We start from the raw sequence: 27,456 nt of genomic DNA on the forward strand, positions 1-27,456 counted from the left end.
CTACTATTATTAAATATTTTAGGCTAAATTATGCAAAACTCCCTCAAACTTTGAACCACATACAAATAACCCTTTTAATCTTTAAAACTTGATAATAAACCTGCTTTTAGGTTTATGTGAATAATTCCTGTCCATTATATTTATTAATCCTATAGGATTAATATGCATTTGAACTTTAAACTATAAATTTGGGAGTGATTTGAACTTTATAACTTTTAAAAGGTACATTTCAAACCATAAACAATTAAAGTTAGAACAATTTCAATCTCATCATTAAGTTTAAATAAATGTCTGTTAAATTGAGGTTTAATATGTAATTTTCACTGAATAAAAGTAGTAGGAGGAGGGAGAGTGAAATTTGATAAAAATTGCACATAAAGCCCCACTTTTTTTTAGAAAACTAATAGACGTTTGTTAGAATTTAATGGTGTGATGAAATTACTCTAATTTTAATTGTTTATAGTTTAGATCACCACTGAGCTTGTATATACCACTTTAAACTTTATTTTGTGTGCATTTAAGCCCCCAAACTTTGATTGATATATGGATAACCTCCTAAACTTTAAGTTATATGTAAATAATTAATATATAAAATTAATCAAGTAGAGTTATCTGCATAAATATAAGAGTCGAGGAGGGTTCACTATAAAGTTTTAAAGGTTAAGTAGGTCATGTGTACGTGATCCAAAATTCAGGGGAGTAATGTATAATTTAGTTAATATTTTATGGAGTATATTTTATGCATATAAAATTAAGCAAAATGATTTTTATTTTAATTGGGAACTTTCTTTTACTCTCATTAGAAGCAAAATCTTCTACACTTTAATTTGACGCAGTGAGATTTTATCCAGTTGAATTCTCTCTGACAAATCAAGAAATAGTTTCCAATTAGCGAAATGCTAAGGAGCTAATTAATAAAATATCCACAAATTCATTCTCTCCGTTCCTTTTGTAATGACCCAATTTTTTTTTTAAATTAACATAAATTAATTTTTCTCCTAATAGATATTTTATTTAAATTAATTTTATAGTAAGTAGAGAGTAGTAGTTTAGAGGAACTTATCTAATATTTTTTTTGGTCTAGAGTTTGAATTTTATCAAGAAAAAAGTGTGGTTTTAGTTTGTTTTAGATTATGGAAAAACTTTGTGCCTTTTCTTGTACATTTTTCTTGTGTCATTTCTTATAGTTTTCACAATTATTCTATTATTTTGTTCAGAATTTATATCCCTGATGCGAAAACAGAGCATTCGCGAGTTCGTTTCTTTCCTTCCCTTCACCGACACGAATGTTCTGATTCTGCACCGCCATTGCACTCCTCCACCGTTCTTGGCGTCTCCGCGGGCTATGGTGCTCGTGCTGTCTTGCAACACCAGCTGGAATCTCGTCTTCCTTCCCTGCATGTTGTCACTGATGATCGCTGCTGTGGTGGAGGTTTTGTTGAAGTCACAGTTTTTTTTTTTTTTTTCCATTCTCGCTGCTGCCATCGGAGAGTGTGAGTGGCAGGAAATTCCCTCCTTATTCCTGCTCTGTCTGTGCGTTGCTGTGTGTGCTGCCATGGTTTCATGACTCTTTCCCCTACTTCCGTCGATTTCTTCCTCTTCCCCTTCTTTGTGGATGATTCAGGTTTGAAGCTTCGAACCTTGTTTCTTGTCAATTTCATGTGTGTACCCGTTTAAGTGGCTGAGATTTTAAAATTTTCCCCTATTATTTGTTCTGCTGCCGTGTGTGTCTCAGTTGGGAGGATATGATTTAATATGAGGATAGTCTAGGTTGAGTTCTTCTTGGGTTTAATTGACTCTTGCTGGAAAATTTGATTAAAAAAGATATATAAACAATAAAATAACAAACCCAAAAGTTATATTGTAGATTGTTGAGATGGGATTTAAAGCCAAAAGCTTAGAATTAAAATTTGAAAATTAATACCTATAATGTGTTTGATTAAATGTGTATTAGAAGGAGCTTCGTAGGTTATGTATTTCCTATAATCTCGTTTATCTCTTAAGAAATGTTATTTTGTAAATTTGAGCTTGGTGCTGTGAAGAAATTGGGTTATGAAGCTAGTATATAATTAATTTAGTTCTTGGGAGTTATATGGTGGGTGATTATAAACTATGGTGCTGTTTTATAGCATAATTTAGAAGGTGCACCTATGCTGTTCGATAAAATGGGTTGTAGAAAAATTTTAAATTTTTATGGTGATTAAATGGGGTGTATGTAAGTAGTCACACTCTTAGTTATAGTTAATTGTTGGTGATGGAAAAAAAATTTGGGATGACAAGTTAAGATTTAATCTCAGCGTTGGATGTAGGACTTGAATTGGAAAAGCATGATGAATCTAATTGCGAGTGTTTAGGAATTGTTGGGTAAGTGATTCAAAGGTTAAAAAGTTTTATTGAGTTGGTTGAAAATTACGCAGATGAACTGCTGGATATAAAGATCTAAATGGAAATCATATTTAAAAGAAAAAATCGAGAAATGAACTATGGCCAAAGTAACATGGTGAAACTATACTGTGCAAATTCTGAGATCTTGGAATTTTATAACTCTTGGTAGTTAACTTTTAAGTGATATAAATAATGATGCTTAGGGAACTTAAAACAAAAATTTGATTGATTTTGGTTGTATTGATGTTGAAAGGGAGTTATGGACTTGTAGGAAGCTTATTAAAATATTATTATATTTTTATATATAGGTTGTTTGGAGAAAGAGAAAATTGATTGAGGTTGTAAGAAGAGATATTGAACCTTGAAAAATAGTGGGTAAATGCATAGTATCCCAACTAAATTATCAATAAAATTCTTTTTCCAAAATAATTTTTTTACATGGATCATTTAATAACAATTATATTGTGTATTTAATACTTTATTAATTAAATTGTTTTTGTCTTGAAAAATTATAATGAGATGTTGAATGATATTTGAATTATGGCATGTGCATGTGATTTTTTTTATATAAAGGATACTTTCAAAATTGATGAGATTATTTTTATCAACTTTGGTTATTTTTGGGTTACTTAGTATATGCCAGACATGGATGTTAGATATGAAATTTTATTTTGGTAAGTTTTTAATTCTCAAAACTATTTATGTAAGTTTGACTTTAAAAGTGATGATTTTCTTTTATGTTTGAAAATGAATTTAGAATGGGACTTTAGACAGAACATTGATGGCTAACAGCAGCTCCATTAGCCCTTAGCATGCCATGGTTAATGACTAGTAGTTTGAATTTCATGAGCTCTATTATCATATTTGTTGTACGTGGATCTAATACTTGCGTTTGATTTCATGGCTCTGAGCCACATTTAGTTAGCATTACCCTTGTCAGATTCATTAGTTGACGCTGGCCCTACTGCTGACCTCTAAAAGGCATAAAATTGTTTTGGGTGGTATTTCACTTAGCATTATCTCCTCTTGACTTAAATATTTGAACTGATGCATTTTATTTTGAAAGTAAGGTTAGTTGCTCCAACATAGCTTATAGCTAGGTTTTTATTTTGATATATGTTGTTTACTAGCTGGAAGGAGCTGAGCTCCTTATTGATATTATATTTTGTGTAAAATATTGACAGATTAGAAATTTTGGAAAAATCTTATTTATAGGGAGGTTTTACTGAAATTTTTACAAAAATATTGAAACTTTTATTATAATAATTTTTATTATGTATGTTATAATTTTCAGTGCAAATTCAACTATGTTTTAAAATGAAATGATTTCTCAATTTAGGGTTTAAGGGAAATGTGAAATGGTTCATATCTTGTACTGGTCATTCTCTGTTTTCGGGGTGTGACACCTTTATTTTCTTCACCTTTCTATTCCTTCTTTTGCTCTATTTCTACATCTTGCTGTAATTTACAAGTCTTACTCTAATACTTGTTTGTTTGCCAATACACGTGAAATTGCATTTTTAGGAAAAGGCATAAATAGTTATCTCCTTAAAATTACTGTCTTTTGTATGTGTAATAATGACAAAAAGGTCAAAAACAATAGAAGAGGATGGTTTTGTGATGAGAACAATAAAAAAAAGATTATATATTAATATATAGTACTTTGCTAGCTTCACAAAAAATTCAAATTGTTAATGGCTTATGAATAAAAATATATAGCATGACTTCTAATTATATATATATATATATATATATAGGGTTAATAAGTAAAATAGATCCTCAACTCTTGCTGGAAAAGTGTCCTGAACCTATAATTCTGAACTCTTAAAATATGCAAAATAAACCCTAAACTTTTAAATTTATAGCAAATTAAACCGTCCTGTTCATTGTGGACCCTAATTAATTAGCACCATGAACCCTAAACTATTCTCATATTGTTTATGTATAGAACATTAATTATTATGTAAACCAATTTAGCCTCAGCGTGGTTCGTTGCGGTGAATACATTGTTGGTTATGGTGAATGACCCATAATTTTGTGGAATGATATTTTTGTCCTCTTTTTTTGTGATGTTTTCCAAATAATTGGTATTTCATGCTTCCATAAAATGCTATGATACTTAAATTTCTTTTCAAATGGGATCCCAAGTTTTTGCCATTAAATAAATGAATATTATTCATAATAAGACTAAATCAGAGTTGTAGAGTATACAGAAGCATATGATACCAATCATTTGAAAACATTGCAAAAAAAAAAAGACAAAAAATATTATTTTACAAAATTATGGGTCGTTTACCATAGCCAACGATGCATTTACCGTGATGAACTATGCTAAGGCTAATTTAGTCTATATAATAGTTAACTTTCTATATATAAACGATAGAGGTAATTTGCTCCAAATTTCAAAGTTCAAGGTCTAGGATGCTACTCGTGTAATAGTTAAGGATCTGTGGTGCTAATTAACTAAGACCTATGGTGAACAGTAATGACATCAAAGAAGATAATGGTAGGATTTAATTTATTATAAATCTAAAAGTTTAGATTTTATTTTGCTTATTTTAAGAGTTCAAAGTTTAAAGCGCTTTTTGAGCAAGAGTTTAGGTTCTATTTTGCTCATTAACCCTATATGTATAACATTACTCCATTATTTAGTTTTAATATTTACAAGGTTCATTTTCATGATATTAATAGAAGGTCATTTGTAAAATTTAATAAAAAAGTCATGATCATTTTTAAAAATTACCTATGTTTATTTATTTATTTATTTCTGTTTGTTTGAATAATACTCACCCATGCTATTTTAGAAATGTAATAATTAATTAACTCTATTAAAGATGATTAAAAAAAGTAATTAATTTTAAAGGGTAGCGTCCACCGCAAAATTTTGGCTGTGTCTGTCGTTAGTCTCCTCCCTATTTTATAGAATTTTTAATCAAGGAATGGAATCCCCTTTCCTTCACTTGCTTATGATGGAATAAAACTTGTCAAGTTGTATTAGACAAAATGGACTAAGCTAATTTATCGATTACGCAAGACACGCCTAGATGATTTAATTAGGGGAAAAAAAGGATTAAGAGTTGAGTCTATCAAAAGAGAATAATTCCTCACAATATAATGAAACAGCATTTATATTCCCAATAGATAGCTACTTCCTCCTGTCTCTATTAGAGGGCATCTTCTAAAAATATCTTTTAGTCTTTAATATAAGGTACATTATGGGATATCAATTACATTTTTCAATATTTCCTCTATTTAAACTCATTAACGAGAAAGAATATAATGTAAATTTAAAATTTTTTCATTTAAATATGGGTCAAATTATAAGTTTATTTTATTTTTAAATAAAGTTAATAGCCTAACTAATTTTCATTAGTTCTGTTGAGATTTTTGAAAGTGTCTTTGTAATATGGATTGGAGGGGAGTATATGCAATAAAAAAAAGGAGGATGTAGTTGAATTGTAGTTATTTTTCTTAATCCCATCGTTAATCAATTTGTGCATATGAATTTATGATTTTATAAATTTTAGTTTTTCTTTTAAAAGTAAATATGAATTTAAATCTGATTTATTACAAATAACATTTTATCTAGTAAAACTACAATTCATTTTACTGCGTTATGGCTCAAGCTAATACAAATGAAATCAAAACCGTTATTATATTGAACATCCTTATGTGCAATTTACTTGAAGCTAAGGAAAAGAATGGACCGTTGACTTCTTTGTTTGCGTAAAAGGATGTTTTAATTTTATGTTATCATGGGTTTTGTATAAATAAATGTATATGGCACCACTAGTAATTATTATATTAAAAAAATGCTGAAAATGTACTCCAAAAAAAATTGAAATTTTGCCTTAATTTTGTCAAAGGCCAAAATTAAATCAATTTATTTTTTAAATATAAAGAATGGGCTTTGCTGACAGCGAATATCTCCCCCAGAAACACTAAGAATAACGAGCAGATCTTTCTCAATTGAATTGTTATATACATAATAGTTTCGAATCTTTAGGTGATGAGAATCTGTATCGTGAACGTTTATATTGCAGCTCAATTATTCTCATAGGTTTCCACTTTCGGGGTCATTCTCACTCATAAAATGCCCCAATTTCTCTAAGCTTTTCGTCGTTTTCTTAAGACCCCTTCCTCCCACATCTGATTCTATCCGGCTTCTAGCCTTTTAATAATTAAAATGTCCTCTTCTCCATTTTTACAGAGAATTCAGGCACATTTTTAATATTATATTATTTATATCCAATTTTTATAAATAATTCTACTTACTATAAATTTTTCATATTAATAGGATAATTGAGTAAGGTGAAATCTTTCTCTTTTTTATGAAGTGTAAGTTCTTCTGAGACATTTTTTTTTAAATTCCAGAGACTTTATAGGATTTCATCAGGAGATTGAATATAATCTGCTCCCGTCTTTGAATGAAAAAATAAATCCTCTAATTTTTTTTTAATTTTCATTCAGCAATGCTTTTGTAGCAAAAGCGATTATACAAAATATATTTAAAAAAAATAAAAAGTTAAATTGAATCCCATACTCTTTGTTCTATCTATAAAAATTTATAATGATATGATGGTATATAATACAAAAGACTGATATATCAAAAGTCTATGTGAAGGTAGAAAATCACATTTGGAAAAGTTATCTTATTTGGGTATGACAATGCTTGAATTTGTCCAAATCAAAGAACTATAAAAAAAAGGATTATATATATATATATATTAAAAGTTTTAATAAGTTGAATTGTTTATCAAATAAGACTTTTGACTTCAAATTTTGGAGGCAGATTTTAGGGGAAGCACTTGATGAACTTTCTTGCACGCTACTCCACTAGAGCGTGGTATCTTCAATGGAAAATGAGGGTTGGACAAAGCATTGCATTTTTTTTAATAGAAATTGATAAACATAAAAGACTAAAACACAAGAGTATTAAACAAACAAAGCCAGAAGAAAATAAACATTTTTCATCAACCACTACCTTTAAAATGAAAGGTACGTGATTTTTATAAAAGATGTATAAAACTCAAATTAGCTCACGACTTAATTTCCTAGGTAGCTACAAACTATTTGCAATGCTATCGGATTCTCTATACATAAAAAGTTAATAGAGACATCCCGATTTCTATTGATCATAGTAATGGTTTCTTGTATTAAATCTTGAAAGGATGACTTGTGATTGAATTGATAGCCTCGGCACAATCACCAAAAGCTCCAAACCTTTCAGGATTCCAAACTGTTCTGCTATTTTTTTTCATTATGTTGTAATTTAATTTACATGCTGCTCGACACTCCAATATTTGTAAGTCAAAAAGTTACAAAATAAATATCGATCACATAGGACTATTCGATTTGTTACATTTAGAAAATTTAAAATAATTACCTTTATAATTTTCAAAATTGTTTTAACAGTACTTGTTTCCACTTGTTTAAATACTACATTTAAAAAACATAAGATATAAGTGGTAAATTCAACGGTTTGATTCACAGATTTTGTTGAGAGATGACAAAACCAGACTCCTAAAGACGACAATTATTTAGGGAGGACGGCAGTGTGTATTATAGTAGTGTATGCATTACAACTTTTTCTGTTTGTTATCGTCCTAGGCCTTTATTATCATTAGGTAATATAACAGTTAAGTCATAAGAAAAGAGAATTAATGATAATTAAGTCCTGATAAAATTTTAAAAAATCAGCTGCAAATATTGACTAAATTAATTGTAAATTCAAAGAGTATCAATTAGAAATAAAATATTTAAATTTTAAATGTAGATATCAATTTACAATTGAAATTTTTGTTTTTGCACTCTGCTACAATGTCTAAATAAATATTTGTAACTATTTTTTTAAGAAATTTTTGTCAAGTAGTTAACTGTCATCAATTCTTTTTTTCAAGACTTTAGTGTCATTCTCCCTCATAATCAATATTGTGCCTGCCCTTTGTCTTAAGCCATATATCTGTTTGTATATATATATATATATATATATATAACACATATAAAACATGTCATCTTCTCAAAACATCTAATCCAAGACGGAAAGAGAGAAGCCATAATGGATCTCCTCTCTATCCTAACACTAACAGCAATCGTAACCCTACTTTTGTCCCTACTTGTATGGATCAGAGCTCAGAAAAACTCACCAAATCACACAGCCAAAGGCATGGTAGCACCAGAACCTTCCGGAGCCTTACCCTTAATAGGCCATCTTCATCTTCTTGGAGCTCAAGCTCCTCTCGCCCACACCTTAGGTTCTTTTGCAGACAAGTACGGCCCCATCTTCACCCTCCGTCTCGGAGGCTTCCCTGCTCTCGTCGTTAGCAGCCAAGACGCCATTAAAGACTGCTTCACCACCAACGACAAAACCCTAGCCGCTCGCCCAAGGTCCAGCCATGGCGTCTACCTCAATTACAACTATGCCTCATTCGGGTCTGCGCCAGACGGCCCGTATTGGCGCAAATTGAAGAAGCTCATCATGCTCGAGCTCCTGTCAACTCGAAGACTCGAATCGTTGAGGCATATATATGAAAGTGAGATTTATGATTTCATCAGTGACTTGTACTCGTATCTCGGAGATGGTAATAAGGGTAAGGTTGTGATTAGCGAGTGGTTGGAGAGATTGACTCTGAACATAATCACGAGGATGATTGCAGGGAAGAGGTATTTTGGGAATTTGAAGGATGTGGATGATGAAGAGGCACGTAGGGTTGTGAAGCTTATAAAGGATTTTATGCATATTTCTGGGGACTTTGTTCCTTCAGATTTGATTCCGTTTCTGGGATGGTTTGGTGGTGAAGGGAAAGTTTTTAGATCGATGAAGAAGATTGCAAATGATTTGGATTGTCTTGCGTCGAGTTGGATTGAAGAGCATCGTGTGAAGAAGAAAGAGTTCAGTGAGAAGCAGGATTTCATTGACTTGATGCTTTCTGTGATTGAAGACGACGAGTACTCTACCTTTGGCCATGCACGTGACACCATCATCAAAGCAAATGTTCTTGTATGTTCTTTAATTTCTTGTTTGACATTCTTTCTTAATACCAAAACAATTAAGCAAGTTAATTTTCTTTTGGCCAAAAATATAAAACAAACGAATTTTAATTTCTTGTTTGACTTTTAATAATTTATATCATTTGTTTTTTAAAATTTAAACTTATCCAAGTGACTCTCATGTAGCATTTTGGTCTAATAATTTATTTTATAAAAACTTTCAAAAAATTTTGTGTGAACAATTCTTCTCAAATTTTGGATTATTTGCAGTGTACTTTGTCACGTTTCATTTGTAAATTAACAAATTATCCTCACCAAAAAAATAAATTAACAAATTATTACAACAATCTACTGAAAGTTTTGAAGGTCAACATATTATATCCTCTCCTTCTAATGAAAAATATTTTTTATGAAATTTATAAATTATTAGATATTCGATGTTTTATTTTTCAAAATTTTAGAATTCCAAAATAACAAATGCTGCAACATTTTTACTTTATACAGAAAATAGCCAAAATTTAATAATTCCCCCCTCTTAGATCCAAATCTTGCACTTCTAGCTATAATAGTGAGAAATATTATATATAGAGATAAATTTTAAATTATTTTTTGAATTAATTTATTTAATAAATAAAATAATAAAAAATTATTAAAAAATATAAAAAATGAAAGTCAACGGTTTTATGCATAAGAAATAAATATGAAATAGTTCTTAAATGTTGCAAAAATTTAAATACAAACATTTATTTTTTGTTTCCCATTAAAATAGGGAACACTTTTTTAATGTTGTAACAGAAGTAATTTCATGGACAACAATTTTGTGTTTCCTATTTTAAAATTTTAATGCTTTAAAGATCAATAGTGCTTCCCTTATTTTACAGGCATTTAGCCTGTTGTTGTATTGTTGTCTTATTTGCATTGTTGAGGGGGTGATTTCTAGTTAGTTAATCAGTTTCTGGAAGACTTGCCGCGAGGTACAAATACAATTATACAAGGGACAATAATTGAGAAAAATGGTCCAAAAGGAATTAGATAATCTTAATTCTCCCAAAACTACATTATCAAGAGCTGCTCAATGCTCCCAAAACTTCGCTTTATGGTTCGCTTCTAGATAATCTCCAAGTTAACACAGATAAATATATATATATATATATATATAGACTCTCTCCATGTTTAACGGGTTGACTAGTCTACGGGCTCCCCCCAAACCGTGGACATATATAATTATTTTATTTAATCGTTCACACAATTTAATTATTAGATTAAAACAGTTCATCTGTTCATGAGAATGTATTATAGAACTTAAGGAGGTTTGAATTGATGTCAAGCACTACTGAAAATCAGAAAGGGTTTCAGTGAACATTAGATTTAGGGCTTGGTTGGTGTTGTTCCTATTTTTTATTTTTTAAGATTATTCTATTAACTAATTTTTAAAAAATTATTTTTCGAAACAAAACAATAAAAAATCTGTTTCATTATGTTAATTGAAAAATAATTTTAGCGTTAAGAAATTGGCCAATAGTAATACATACTAATGGCCTATGATATATAGTGGTAGGCCATAGTTAAATATAGTTTACAATAATTAAATGCAGTGTTCTTTAAAAAAATGAAAATAAGTTTACCAAAAAAAATGAAAATAATTCTAAGATGTTTTTATTTTTTTAAAAAATAAGAACAGTTTTTAAAGCAGTTAAATCCAAAATATTTACTCAAGTAAGTTTTTTTTATTTTAGAAAAACAAAAAACAAACATATCTTGAAAATCAGACTAACACACTTGATTTTACATGTATGTAGAATTTGATCTTAGCTGGAGCAGACACAACCTCCATCACCTTGACATGGATCCTATCATTATTGGTGAACAATAAGCACGTCCTGAAGCTTGCCCAGGAGGAGATTGATCGTCACGTAGGCAAGAAAAGATGGGTCCAAATCTCAGATATCAAAAACCTAATTTACCTTCAAGCCATTCTCAAAGAAACCCTAAGATTATACCCTCCAGCTCCTCTCTTAGTCCCTCATGAAGCAACCCAAAACTGTTATATTTGCGGCTATTACGTCCCAAAAGGCACCAGAGTGTTCGCCAACATATGGAAACTCCATAGAGACCCGACCATTTGGTCGCAACCTGAAAGATTCATGCCTGAGAGGTTCATTACAGAGAAAGGAGATATTGATCATGAAGGTCACCATTTTCAGTACCTTCCTTTTGGGCTTGGGAGAAGGGCTTGTCCTGGTTCGAGTTTAGCAATGCAAGTGAGTGTGTTGACTCTTGCTCGTTTGCTTCAAGGGTTTGAGTTGGAGAGCGTAGGTCATGAACCAGTGGACATGAAAGAAGGTGCCAGCTTTACTTTGCCGAAGGCAATTCCATTGGAGGTTGTGCTAACTCCACGTCTTTCGTCTCATCAATATCAGATGTTATTGTCCAATAATTCTTAACCTTATTTTGCATTCAACTCTTCGAAAATAAGCAAAGTACGTTGTACCAGTAATTAATCATTCCTTTATTCTAAGATGGTCGATTTATAAATTATAAGATTTAAAAAAAAACTTTAGGAGGAATGAAAGAGAGAGAGAGATAAGAAGAGAGTAATCAATCATTTATGTATGTGCGACTGAATCTTTCTATATATATATATATATATATATTTGGGTGTAGGAATATAATCTAATTATCTAAAGTCAACTCAATTTACAAATAATGCAACTCATTTATCACAACAAGTAGACAAGCAATGGTTATATTATTTTAGGGATTAGATAACGTGTAGACATTATAGTAGATATATGATGTGTAGACATTACAGTATATATACTTTTGGAATAATTTTCAAGTGTGAAAAAATTAGTCAATTTTAACTAACTTGAACTAAAGATTTAAGTATAGGGTATTATACAACAAAATTAGTCCCAAAATTATAACTTCAAAAGTGTTTGAAAACCTAAACTTATTTTTTATGTAACATTTTTTCAACTTTTAAAAAAAGTATAATCTTGCCCTTCTTATTAATAAAAATTTACTTTGATAATTAATTAATAAAAAAATGATAGAAGAGACCCAAAAAATTAAAAAAAGGACAAAAACTACAAACAAGAACTCAAAAAAATGCACAAAAGGACCAAGAAAATTTTAGTTGTTATATTTTGTTATTTATGGTCAACTAACATTTAAAATTAATTTTTGTTAACAAGAGGAGTTAGATAGTATCATTTTTAAAAGTTGAAAAGAAATATTACATTAAAAATGAGTTTAAGGTCCCATACTTTCCTGAGCCTATAGTTTAAAAGCTAATTTATTCTTTTATCATTTTTTTATTAAGAAAAATTTCGTTTATGACATTTTTCAAGTGTGATATAAAAAAATAGCTAGTTTAAGTATTATAACAACTTATGGAGTTGTCAATTGATTGATAATCACACATTGATAAACACATATCATTTCAATGAATGAGAGAACATCATACAATAACTTACAGATGATTTCTCGCAATAAATGTTTGTAGAATCTGATCATAGCTGGATCAAAGTCAACCTCCATCAGCTTGACATGGATCCTAGCCACTGTTGAACAACAAGCATGTCCTAAAGCGTGCCCAGGTGGAGATTGATCTTCACGTTGGCAAACAAAGATGGGTCCAAACTTCAGATATCAGAAACCAAATTTAACTTCAAGCCATTCTCAAAGAAACTCTAAGATTATACCCACCAGCTCCTCTCCTAGTCTCCCATATATGAAGCAACACAACACTGTTATATATGTGGTTATTATGTCCCAAATGGCACTAGAGTTTTTGCCAACGTGTGAAAACTCCATAAAGACCCAACCATATTTGGTCGCAGCCTGAAAGATTCATGTCTGAGGGTTCATGACGGAGAATGTAGATATTGACAACGAAGGTCACCATTTTTAGTACCCCTTTTGGGCACATGGGAGAGTGTACGTGTTGAGTCTTGCTCGTTTGCTTCAAGGGTTTGAGTTGGAGGTAGAAGATGATGATGATGAACCAGCAGGCATGAGAGAAGGCACAAGCATTACTTTACCCATGGCAACTCCATTGGAAGTTGTTCTTAATCTACACCTTTCCTCCTTGTCACATCCCAAAAATTAAACGTGACTAGCCCCGGGGTATATGCACAAACATACATTCCTTAAACCTTTATCAAGAAAACTTTAATATAATATTTTAATTTATTTGAAATAGGACTGAAATTTATTGCAACATTTTTATATAAATAAAATATTTTTAACTTTTTGTAAATTTGGCAGAACCTCCCTCTCAATAAAGCCTCCCAAAAACAAATATACAACCATTTTACAAAACAATAGCAACAGTAAGGAACAGAACTCTATTCCTATCAGCAAATAACCAAAATATAAATAATAGACGAGAACCCTAATTACAGCTTATGTTGAGCACCTAATATACAAATTAACAAAATATAATGCATGGGTATAAGTTTACATTAAAAGAAGCTTGATGTACAATTCCTCACTTCAACTGAATACTGAAGCCCATCAATGGTTAGTGGAAGGTACAATATCAGCTAACATTATCTGAGATCAAAATAATAATTTTTAGTGAATAACATCTCAATAATAACTAATTGAACATGAATAAAAGGAAAGTTTGAAAAAATTATGTAAATTAAAGAGACAATGATCTTCATAAAAATTTAATGAACTTTGGAATAAAAGGATTTTATATAACTTTAAATGAAATCTTAAACCTTAATTATCATATCAAAAATTATTATCACTTGATTTCAAATATCAAATAAACAAAAAAAATAATTATAAATAGATTACTAATTAAAACTAATGGGATATAAAATTATCAAATAATCAAATTCATACTTATAGGGACTTATTAGAACAATTAACAAACATGAACACACAATCCATAAAGGTGAGTAACCAAACATGGCCATAGTTATGAAAGAAACATGGACACACAATTCATGATGGTAATGCTAACCAACGTGGCTTGAAGCCACAAAAACAAATACATGTATTAAACTCACGAATAATAAATGAAGATTTTAAATCTTTATTTCAAATCTCATGTACATCTAAAATTCATGTATTTAAAATATGTTGTTTGGGTAGTTTAAAAATTTTTCAGAAGAAGAAGATAGATGAGTTGAGATTTGGAATGAATGAAATGAAAAATTAGGAATGAAAAGTTTATCTTTATTTTTTAATCGACGAAAGGCAAAAATTAGAGATAAGAATTGAAAATCATAGAAGTATTAATAGTAAAAATACAAAGAAAACATGATATTTGAAGTAACAAAAATTTTTAACGACTAGCATATGGAAAAAAATTGAAATTACAAAAAAATTTATGATGAGTAATAAATCCAAATATAAAATTTTTTGCATGTCCAAATGAGATATTTAGACTAAATTCAAACCTACGCTAATCCCAATGGCACCATAAATGAAAAAAATTAAATAAAATAATTTTTAAAATGTGAAATCGTTCTGTTTGGTAAACATAATATTTTTCTCTCTTTGCATCCAAATCTTGTGGAAAATATTTTAAAGTATAAAATCCTTTTGCTTGGGGAGATATTTCTCTTCTTTACATTTAATTATTTAAACCCTTCTGTTCCGTCAGGCCATCAAGCAAGGACTTGCACCACGTGGCTAATCTTCTCAAGAACTTGATTCTTCTTTATTATAATAATATTTTCTTGAATCTCATACGGAGGATTTGTAACATTTAAAAAATAAAAAAATAATACGTGTATATGCTGATAATATATTCACGGAAAAAATAATTAATTCACCCAGTGTAAAAAATTAATTAAATATAATGATTATATTTTAAATTAAAAAATTTGAACTAAATTATTATTATAATTATTGAAACAAATTTATCTAGTGAAAAAAACATTGATTTTATGATAGATAATTTTAAAAAATTAATAAATGCTCTTAAAATGTGTAGTTTTGCCTATAAAAAAATGCATGCATGATAGTTTCTCTGATATTCAAAAATAGAATCATTCTTAATCAAGAAAGTATCTTACCAGTGGTTTTCCCTCCCTTGCCTGTTATGAAGGGAAAAAAAATTGACAATTTTTATATCAATAATAATTATGGCATAAGAAATTTTATTTTGCATGATAAATTAATTATAACAAGTCTATAAAACTTGTATGTATTTTCACAAATTCATGAGACTTATTTATAAATAACCTTTTTATATGAGACTTATTTATAATTTTCACTAAAAATAAACATAAGTTAATCAAATTTAACTCCTGGCACTCATTTTCAATGTGAAATGAATTATCAAAAGCACTGAAACATGATGGTTACTTGTAGACGTCATTTATGGTTACTGTGGCTTCCCTTGGGCTCAAGCCAAAGCTTTACATACATGCACACACATTCCTTCATCTTTATATATAAAATATTTTTTTAATCCTGTAAATTAATAAAAATGTATTATTTAGTTAAAATTATATAAAATTATAGTAACTTTTCAGTTTTATCCATAATAATTTCACAATTAATATCCTAGTGATATTAGGTAGGTAAAAATAAAAAATTAATATATCTTCCATGTTTCAAGACAAGAGGAAAATTATTTAATTATTCAAAAGTATTATAACACCCTTTAATTACTCAAAAATTAAATAAAAATGATTTTAAAATGTAAAATCCTTCTGTGGGAATAAAATATTTTCCCCTTATATTCGGCCAAAAACATAAGGAAAATATTTTAAAATATTAATGTCAACGCTGCTTCCTCTTTACTATTATTAGAATCTTTTCTAAAATTCCATGCGCAAGGATTTGCTACATTTTAAAAAATAAAACGCGCTCGTATGCTTAGAATTTTTAATTAATCAAGGAGTCTTCCCAGTCCTTTTTCCTCACTTGCCTTGAAAGAAAAACTTAGCAATTTCAATTATGTTCCCCCCCTCACACACAAGCGCGCGCGTATGTACTCTCAAATTATAAGGCATTTTTAAAGAAGTTTTTTTATTTTAAAATATAAGATATTTTGAGTAGATTAATATTCATTAAATGCATTAATTTTAATATTACCTTTCTCTCTCAATAATTAATTTCATTTCTTCTCTTCAATATATTACATTATGAGTATTTTTAGAAGTTTATATTTTTGTTTGAAAAAATAAGATTGTTAAGTCTATTTAATGAGGTTTATTGATATGTTGAGATTTTATCTAAAAGTGTCTTATAATTTAGAATGAAAAGAGTACTATACTCTATATATATATGTGTGTGTGTGTGTGTGTAAGTTTGTGTGTGTGTGTGTGTTTTTTTTTTAATTTTAGAGTTTAACAACTCAAATATAAATGGTGCAACTCATTAGTCAACAAGACAAGTAGACAACAATTGATTGTTATATTATTTACAGGAAAAAATAATACTTATATTATTTCATTTCAAATATATTTTCATTTTAGAGATGTGCACATATCACATTAAAGTTAATAATAATCTAAATTTTAAAAATATAATATTTTACTAAAATCCCTTATTTATATAATATCATCTAAAATAAGAGAAAATTACAAATAAGTTCTATATAAGAACTTATTATAAATAAATTTTATAAATTTGTAAAAATACACTTAGGTGATCTCATAGAATTGGATGTAATTAATTTATAATGTAAATGACATAAATGTCCTTCAGACTCTTACCTTTACACTAGCATTGATGGTTTGACTGACCACTGGCGATTATTAACCAGTCACAAAATAATTCTTAAAAATAGACTTTTATTAAAATATTAATATTAATACTTTATTGTTTATAATTCAAATATCATATATTAACAAGAAATATTCAAGATTTATAACTAAAATTTCTTACATTAACCTCTAGCAATATTATAAATACGTTAATGTTTATTTTTTTTGGTCTTATTTATAAGTCATTTTTAACATGTTTTACTAAAATTAATAAAAATCTTAAATCTCATTAACCTTACCTTATAATTTAATAGTTTTCATCTTTATCCACCAATAAGAACAAAAATACTTATTTTAAATAATTTTCTAGTATTTAATAAGGGTAAAAGGTAAATATGAACATAAAAATAATGAAGTATTAGTGCTCTATAAATAAAATATAAAATAATTTTCTCTCTTAATCGTAAATAGGATGAAAGGAATACAAATTAAAGTTCCCAAAATTTACAAGTTAGACTTGTAAATATGTGAAATTTAACTGCAAGAGGTTAACTTATAAATGTAAGAAGTTTAAGTTTTAAACTTGCAAATATTAAAATATGAATAATTCAATATAAATATTTTTTCAAAAACAATTTTGACAAGCAATGCTAAATGAAACTTGACCGGTCAACAACTGTTGTGGTCATTTAATGCTGGTCTCAAAAAGGTGAGAGTCAAAGGATATTTGTATCATTTTACCTCATAAATTAATTACATAAGTTCTATAAAACTTTAATGTATTAAAAAATTTACAAGATTTTATTATAAATAAGTTAAGTTTTTTGACATGGACCAATAATTTTCACTAAAATAAACACTTTTCATTTATTGTAGAATAAAATTATAGAAAAAAAGGCATTTTAAATGTGAAAAAATTAGTCAAGTTTAACTCCCTCTGTGCGAAGTCATTATCAATGTGAAATGAACCATCAGAACCCCTAAGAAATATAAGATTACCTGCAGGCATCATTTATGGCTACTGTCGGTGCCCTTAGGTACAGGCCAAAGCTATACAATCTCTGTGGTTTTTATACCTTACCTCCGTTTTAAGAAGTATTGCTCTCATCTAAATATAAAATATTAAATAATTTTTTTATTTATTTTTTTTAAATTATTCCTACTTTATTTATTATTCTTTTTTAAAAATTATTTATTAAAATTTTAATTAGTATTATCAAGACTCTTATATATGTTATTCAACCAGGGTAAAAATAACAGATATTGACATTTTAAAATTTAAAGTTTCAACTTTCAACTAACTTTATTTATAAGTCGTGAATTAATTAATATGATTTATATTATTGTGTGAGTATAAAATATTTTAACCTAATCTTGTGTATCGATAAAAATTATGACAGATATTGAAGTCACATAAAAATCACACAAACTTTTTAATTTTACACCTAATAATGTAACAATTAATAGTATAATTCTTTGTAGTACAATTAATAGGCAAATTTCCTTTTATTCGACCACAGTGTCAGATTGTCGTAAGATTGGTCCCACTGCTCAGAGGTGTTACTACAAGTTTGATACCTCTCCTCAGTATAATTCTTTGCACAATATTGATGCTCGAGCTTATTATACTGACTATAGTGCTTATAATAGCACTTCATATATGCCTTACATTTCACACGAGTCTGCTCCTGCCCTTTCCAATGTTTCACCCACTACTCCATTACCTACTTCATCTTCACTTGCCATTCAACCTTCTTTTGTTCTATCACCTGAGCCAAATCCTAGCAAAAAATACTGACTCTTCTGCTATACCTGTGCCTGCTCCATCTGCTACACTGCTGTTGCTCAAGCCTTTTGCCACTCCTAAGTCAGTTATTGATAACAGTTGGTACTTTGACTTCTGGTGCTACTCAGCACATACGTATGATCCTGCCAATTTGACAATTCACACATCCTGATTCCACTTATGGCAATGTTTTTGTTAGCGCTGGGACTCTGCTAATATGACACATGTCGGTAAGGCTTCTATCCAATCTCCTCTGACTTAATTTCATATGAAATGTGCTTTGTGTGTGCCTCATATGAAGAAAAAACATTATCTTTATTGCTCGTTTTACTCGAGAAATTGTGTTTCTATTGAATTTTTCTCTTATGGGAGTGTTGTGAGGACTTGCAGACCAAGCGTATCCTTATGAGTAGTCCCGAGAGGCATGGCATGTACCCTATCACAAGACACTTTGGTCGCACATCCTCCGCCTCCTATGCTAAAGCTCATAGTATTGCTGCTCATGATTCACTTTCTGCGGCACTGCCAATTAGGGCATCTTACTATTCCTATTGTAGAAGTTGTATTGAAGTCCAACTCTATACCATTTACTTCTTCTTCAACTATTTACTTATGTACTGCTTGTTAGTTAGGAAAATTCATAAGTGCCTTTTTCTCAGTCTCTTACTGTGTTATACTTAGCCCTTACAACTAATAATAATGGATCTTTAGGGACCTACTCCCTTACTTTCTCATGGGTTTGCTATTATATTGCTTTTGTGGATGCTTACAGTTGCTTCACATGGGTATACATGTTGACTGAAAAATCTGATGCCTTGCTGAAATTTAAGGAATTCTAAGTCATGTTGAAAATAAACTTAACACTAAAATTCAACACAAGTGCAAAGTGACAATGGAGGAGAATTTGAGGCTTTTACTCCTTTCTTAAGTCATGTGGCATTGAACATAGACTTGTCCTTTGTACTAGTGAGCAGAATGGTCTAGTTGAAAGACGTCACAAAATCTATTATTGAGGACAGGTCTCACTTTACTGGCACGTGCTTCTTTGTCTTTGTACTATTGGGTAGATGCTTTTTTGGCTGCTGTATTTCTTTTAATCGTCAACTACTCTTTGTTGAAAGTATTTGGTTGTGAATGCTTCCCTATATCAGGCCTTTTAACTCTCACAGCTTGATTTTCGTTCTGCACATGCTTATTCCTTGGGTACAGTTCACAGCATAAGGGTTCAAGTGTTTATATATTGCTACTGGAAAGATCTATATTTCTAGACATGTTCGCTTTAATGAGCATATACTCCCAGGTACATGTCCGCTCAGTGTTAGAAAAAATGCAACTAATGCATATGATGAACATCTTTCTTCTCTCCAACCTACCACCTCTGTCCTTATTCCCATCATCCTCTTCCCATCTTCAGCTGTTACTTCAAATCCTCCAATCTCACCAATATCACCTATCACTTTCCCTACAGTTTTTGAACCTGAACTTGCAGTTACAATCTCACCTACTACTCACTCCCCTCATAATACTCATCCCATGCTTACTAGAGCCAAAGATGGCATTTTTAAACCCAAAGTTTTTCTTGCCATGGAAACACCCTTTAGTCCCACATCCATTATTGAAGCTATAACCTCTTAGAGATTAAACCACAAATTATTCTAAATCATGATAATCTAGGGTTTTACCCTTAAAGGATTATCAATTATAAAGTTTTATAAAAAAATTTCTCAAAATTCTTTCAAAAGAATTCCAATCTTGACAATTCAAAGCTCAAACATGATTTAATAACTCCAAATCAGAGTTTTAAAAATAAAGCGGAAGCTTGAAAATCAATTGGGACTCGATTAATGAATTTTAAAACTCAAGAATAGATTTTGTGTGGAACTGTCACGTGCGTTGCGACTTACGACATGTGCGTCGTGGCATGTATTTTTCTATGCCATACGCTGTGGCGTGAGGCGCCATGCATGTTGGATAGGGAGGCATAGTGAAAGATTAAAATTTTAAAGTCCCTATGCTAATATGGATCAAACAAACTCAATTAAGTCAAAGTAAATAGAAGAGTTATCTTTTAATTATTTAAACTTAGGGCACGTTCTCTTCAAGAGTTTAGATTTTAGGAGCTGACAACGTAGATCTATTCCCTTTATTAGTATCCATATAAATAGCTTTCTAACTCAAATAGCGTGCTAACGCTTCCAGCGTTTGTTTTTCTTTGAACGTTATTTTTTCTTTTTATAGGGTGTTTTGTGACTCTCAAAGTGTTTTTGCCGTCAAAACGTTTCTAACTCTCTTATCCTTATAAAGGACATCCCTATCTATATATAGTATATAAATAAGGGTTTTCGGCTTCTACTTAAAAACCCACAAAAATTTAATTTAATTTATCCCATAAATTTAATTCATAATATCATATCGAATTCAAATTTATCTTATAAATTTAAATTATAAAAACTGACATGAACTAAGATAATAAATATAATATATATCACATATACATATATTTATATATATACGAATATATATACATATATATTTGAAATATATATATATTAATATATATTATATTATATATATATATTAATTTTATATGTCATATACATATATCTATACATATATGGATATACATATATATAAAATTGTATTTTGAATTTTATATTTCACATAAATATATATATAAATATTTATCAAATAAATATTCAATATATATATATATAATTCATTCACCCTATATTACATTTATTGAATCTAAATATATTTCAGATTCAATGAATTTGGACATTATAGCTCGAGTTGGGCTGTTCTTATGTGCAACCCTACAAGCCCATATGATATTGAAAGTTGGCTAATTACGCTATTAGCCCACAAGTCACAAGTGGCCTATAGTATATATTGCAACTTCCCATTTTACATGGGGATTGATGATTCGATGTAACCTATCATGCAACCATATTGCATCTTTTTTGTCACGTGATATTTTGATTAAGTATGAGACATGAAATTGTCAGTCTCCTTTACTTGACCGTTACTTTCTTGATCTTTAAGTAAACTAATAGTAGCAATGGAAAAACCCTTTCCATTATAGTATGGCCATACATTTTTTCAATCTTACTCATCAAGAGGCCCAGTAATATCTCTTACTTAATGTGAGGGACAAATTTTATCTTGACCACTCATATTTCTCTGCATGAATATCACTAAACTCAATCATAGCCTTTATGATCACCTGATCAAAGTTGACTTTTGACTAAGTTAAATTTCAGTGGTCATTATGTAGGAATCCATGATGATCTCAAGTCAAAGGTTTTAGTGATATAGTTACATATGAGATAAGCGTACGACTTGTACCATGCAGCTTTCTCATAGCGAGTCGTTCCAACACCTTATACTCTTTCAAGTTCCTATAACTTTAATTTATATCTCTATAATTAAACAAAGTCATACTAGTCTTGTTTCATCTATGATCCCTCAAAGATGACCGACCAGGGATATTTAGAACAATCACTATAATTCATTCAGGGATACAATTATCATATTGAACATGCAATTATTATGATAACAAAAGAAAAATTCATTAAATAACAATATGCATAGTACAATGATTGATTTTAGGGCACAATTTTCAACAATGCACTGCGGCGCATTGCACAAAATTTGACAGCATGAGGAGAAAACTTTTGATGCATCCCAATTCTCCGTTCAACATCCGATTGAGGTGATTTCAGTGTCTACACAAAGCTTTCTCTTAGTTTTAATTAATGGCATTGGTTTTACTCTCAAACTCATTTTCTATAAAAAGTTGGACACTAAAATTCATTTTGACTACTTTTTCACAAAATCTCTCCAATAGCATATCCCAACTCAACCACATGTGCCAATAGCGTACACCAACCATCCGATCACACTCAATGGACTCTTGCAGACTTGCACAATGCACCACACACAATCAAAAATGCATATCTCATAAAATCACCACTCAACCCCAATTTTTACAATACATAAAAGGGGAGGAAAGTTGCACAAAATCAATAATTTCATTTTAAATTTATCAAAATACATATATTTTTATTTGCACAAGTATTTTGACTCTATTCATGAGTTCACAACCAAAACTCACTAACCCAGGACACAAAATATACTAATTATACACAAAATCATGCAAATAGTGGATAAAGCATGTCCAATAATCTTAGTTGGCAATTACATTAACAAATACACATGAAAATAATAAAAAGAGGCATATATAGGATTACTCCATAAATCTTAAACCTCTGTATGTATTTCTCGACTCGGATCCGATAAGCTAGGTCTTGAAAATATTGAGAATTGAGGGGTGAGTGCAACCACTCAGTAACCAAGTTTTACTTAATCCATATAGTTGCATATCAATTGTAAATAGATGTAATTAGGCAATTAAACACAATTAGCACATAGCACGATCGTGATTCATAAAACTAATAATCATGTGATCGGGTTTGCCACAAAACACTTAATCACGTTGATTCAGTGAAAACATAACATAGGGTCTCAAAAATAACAACCATGAGCCCTTAACACAAGCCGGACCACAAAATTAACAACTATGTAACCAGACTTATATGCATGATCATATGCCAACCTTATATCCTCCTATTACCTCCGACACAAAACCGGTGGCTGTGACGTGACTATGTTCTTCACAAACTAACTTAGCTTTCCACTTGTGAGGAGCTACCGAGCTAGGGTGAATTCACTCACTTATGTAATTCAATTTTTTCCAATACTAATAATCATGGGGTATCGTACCCCTAATCTAGCCTTCTCATGAATCGGTGAAGACTAGTTAGATTCGAGTCCCTCATAGAACAGGTGAGACAGTCCCGAATTAATCATGGGACACAGGCTAGCTCTCGATTCTAATGGTCAATGCCAAGGATAGTTCTCGATTCTAACAGTCACTACCAATACCCCGTGAATTTAAATCAATCTACTCCTCTCACTAGACGAACTCTCGCCAATAATCATGCTATGTACATTTATCACATAATATGTATTTCAACAATAAATTTATGGCAACCAATCTCACATACTCATTTTAAATCACTCTACACATTCAACATATCATACGTATATATCACAAATCTCCACTCTTGTAACAATATACCACTAGTAAATTTCTAATCACAAGTAGTGGCACAAATCAATATTTTCTTTCTCAAAATCATTTTACAAGTCAAACATTGCCAACATGTATCATACATTTAAATCATTTATCATATTTACAAAATATAATTAATATTCAACTATAAAAGTTAAATTTTCTCCGATTATCTCAAACTTTTGAGAGGTCAAAGGTTTACCCCTCACTATACCAACTTCCTAAAGCTTCAACAAGCTCGAATGGTATCAAAAACAAACCTCTCTATATCCATATCACAAGAATATCATCATTGTCTAACTCTTGAAGTTCTATCAACATATAATTTCACACACTTTATTTTTATAAACTCATAATCACTACCCATTTATACTCAACGGGCTCATTAGATTTTATAAATGTACATTATTACTAATAATACCACAAACCATTATTAATGCACATTAACCTCTCCCAACTACTATATTCATGATAATTTTCAAATAATAAAAACTTCCATGGACCAACCACTTTCAAAATCATCAATGTGGTGTTCCAATGCATTAAAAAAACTCCCATTATACTTATTTTAACTAATGAAATTGGATCCATACTCCTATGGACTAAAAATCCATCTCTCAAGTCAAACTCTACTACAAATCATCATAAATGAGGGAGAGAAAGGAAGAAGAAGGCAACATAAGCTTACCTTGAGTGTTTGAAAGCTTCAATCTATCAATAATAGAACCCAATGCCGTGCCCTAGTAGAACCAAAGTCGAGCTCTTCATTTTCTTTTTCTCTGCTATTTTTACGTAGCACACGAACTGATTTATCAAAAATTTTGGCCGTGCGCCATGGCACACACTACTCTCCACCACAACGCATGGCATAAAGGAGCCTGTTGCATTTAAAATTGTCTCCTACGCCATGATGGACCAACCAAGCACCGCGGCGTGTGACACAGAGAATAATGCTTCACTTTTCTTCCTCTTTCCTTGCCCGAGTGGCTTGTTATCGATTTGGACTCACTTCTAAGGTTGAAATCACAATAATTATGCCAAGTTAAGCCCCTATGACCACACACCTCATTAACTTACTAATTATCCTCATTAGGTTAATAAACTAAGGTTAAATTTTCTCAAATGTTATAGAAGCACTAGCTGATCTCAATGGAGAAAAGCCGTTCATGAAGAATATGATGCTTTGGTTAAATTTCATACCTAGGAAAAGGTTCCTTTACCCTCTCACCACAAACTTATTGACTATAAATGGCTCTTTAAAGTCAAGACTAATGCAGATAGCACTCCAGCACATAATAAATCTAGACTTATTGCTAAGGGTTTTACTCACAAAAGCTTGGTCTAACTATTCTAATATGTTTAGTCCTATCATTAAGGCTCCTACCATATGTATCCTTCTCATTGTAGCCATCACATATGGTTGGAAGCTTTTTCAAGTTAACTTTAATAATGCATTTTTAAATGGTGATATTTCTGAAGAAGTATATATGGCTCCTCTACCTGGCTTTGAACATGAATTTGTTGATCTTGTTACTTCTTAACCTTTGGCCTGTAGGTTAAGCAAAGCCTTATTTGGCGTCAAGCAAGCCCCTTGGGCTTGGTTTCACAAACTCCAATAGTTCTTGTGTAGCATTGCCTTTACTCCCTCTAATGTTGATCATTGTTTCACACCTTAAAATTTGGAGAGCGATCGGCATAGGATGTGAATCATTTCACATATTCCTGTAAGCCTTAAATCATAAATTCACTCTATTTTTAAAATCAGATTTATATTGAAATTATAATACTTTGATACTAATAATTATAACAAAGTTTCAACATGTTTATAAAAATTTTGACAAAACCCCTCCTGTAAATAGAATTTCTCAAAATTTCTGCAATATATTGATGCAGTCAAAATATCAAATAAATCAGGAGCTTAGCTCATTCCAGCCGACAGACAGCATATGTATAAAATAAAAGTCCTAGTTATAGCTTATGTGAAGCACCTAATCGTACTTTTCAAAAATAAAATAAAAATAAGATATATAAACATTTATAATTACATTAAAAGAAAAATTTCAATCAACCCTCCACTTGTCTATAAGTGCTCAAGTGTCGGCAGGAAGATCAACATCAGTTAAGGTATCTGAGACCAAAGATATTTTTTAGTGAATAACGTCCCAACTTTAAACAATAAAACGTAAATAAAATGAAAAGTTTGAAATAATTATGTAACTTGAATAGACAATTTTTTTAAAAAAATTTAATAAACTTCATAATAATATGGCTCTATAAATTTCAAATAAAATCTCAAATCATTGAACTATCATAACAAATGATAATATTCTCACATTGCTCTTGGTCCCCAATCTTTTAATGTTCATTCCAAAGAAATCCATATCCTCCACATTTCTTTCCAGTGCATAAATCATAGTAATCTACTAACACATTTTAACTAATAATACCATCATTTACACTTGCACTCTTTCTACAACATTGTGACTTGAAACCATAGCATTTTATTTTACATATTTGCAAGGTTAAATACAATTAGCTATAAATCTAAAATAAATAATTAAATAAAACAACATTCATCGACCCCCTATCATCATTTTGTTTTAAACACTTATATGTAAGCAAAGTCCTTAATCTCAAATTCATATATAAGAATGTAATAACTTCTATACAAAGATCTAGTCATTGCATGGATTATTCCAAATGCCATAGCTGAGATTCTATGGCTTACTTTACAATAGCAAGACCACTGGGCAGCTCTTGCATATGTACCGAAAGTCAATCAGCACTTTTATAATCATGAATATATACATTTAGACACACACATGCGCAGACACTAACTATACACAGCTTAAGAATCTCTATGAAGCTATGACCAAGTGATTTATAAAAAAACTTCATCACTGAAGGTTAAGGTGGAAGACAACCCCTATCACAATTTTACAAAGATTTAGTTAATGGTTCATTATCCATACTTAATAATTTAATTAAACCAAAACAATTTCTCTTTTCACATTCCATCAAACATCTTAAGTGCACTCAAAAATCAAATCATACATAGATACCAAAATTTATAAATTTTCAACCATAATCCATCTAAATAATTCAAAGTTACTCCAAACATCATTATTTATCTCAAAATTTCTTTGCATTACTTTAACTATAGTTAATTATTCCATTGAGACATAATTGTCTCATATCAAATACCTTGTGTGTAGAACTTTTAAACACTTTAGTAATACAATCTCTGATTATCTGACAAATTTCATACATCCATCATTAAATTCATTATGCTTTTCCAATCCAATTCCTCAACAAAAATCAATTTAAACTCAAGAAAAATTCAAAACATTTACAGTCGAACAAGCAAGGAAGGAAAGCCAACACACACACACACACACATCTTTATACACCACGTAAGATCATTAAAGACGGAGAAGGGAAGATGAGCACTCTCATACCAGCCACGGCAACAACAATGA

The 27,456-nt window shown here is 30.2% G+C and overlaps 1 protein-coding gene across 1 annotated transcript; it reads left to right on the forward strand.

The window, feature by feature from the left end:
- Window positions 1-8,409: 8,409 nt before the first annotated feature.
- Window positions 8,410-11,860, forward strand: LOC129290351 (cytochrome P450 CYP82J17-like). The gene is made up of 2 exons (XM_054927098.1): window positions 8,410-9,385; window positions 11,175-11,860. Exons 1-2 carry the CDS (start codon window positions 8,444-8,446, stop codon window positions 11,817-11,819), a joined length of 1,587 nt encoding a protein of 528 aa, XP_054783073.1. The 5' UTR covers window positions 8,410-8,443; the 3' UTR covers window positions 11,820-11,860.
- The last annotated feature ends 15,596 nt before the right edge of the window (window positions 11,861-27,456 follow it).

The sequence above is a fragment of the Prosopis cineraria genome, unplaced genomic scaffold (genome assembly GCF_029017545.1).
Source record: "Prosopis cineraria cultivar Desert tree isolate PC_DT_omini unplaced genomic scaffold, ASM2901754v1 PC13, whole genome shotgun sequence".
NCBI lineage: Eukaryota > Viridiplantae > Streptophyta > Magnoliopsida > Fabales > Fabaceae > Prosopis > Prosopis cineraria.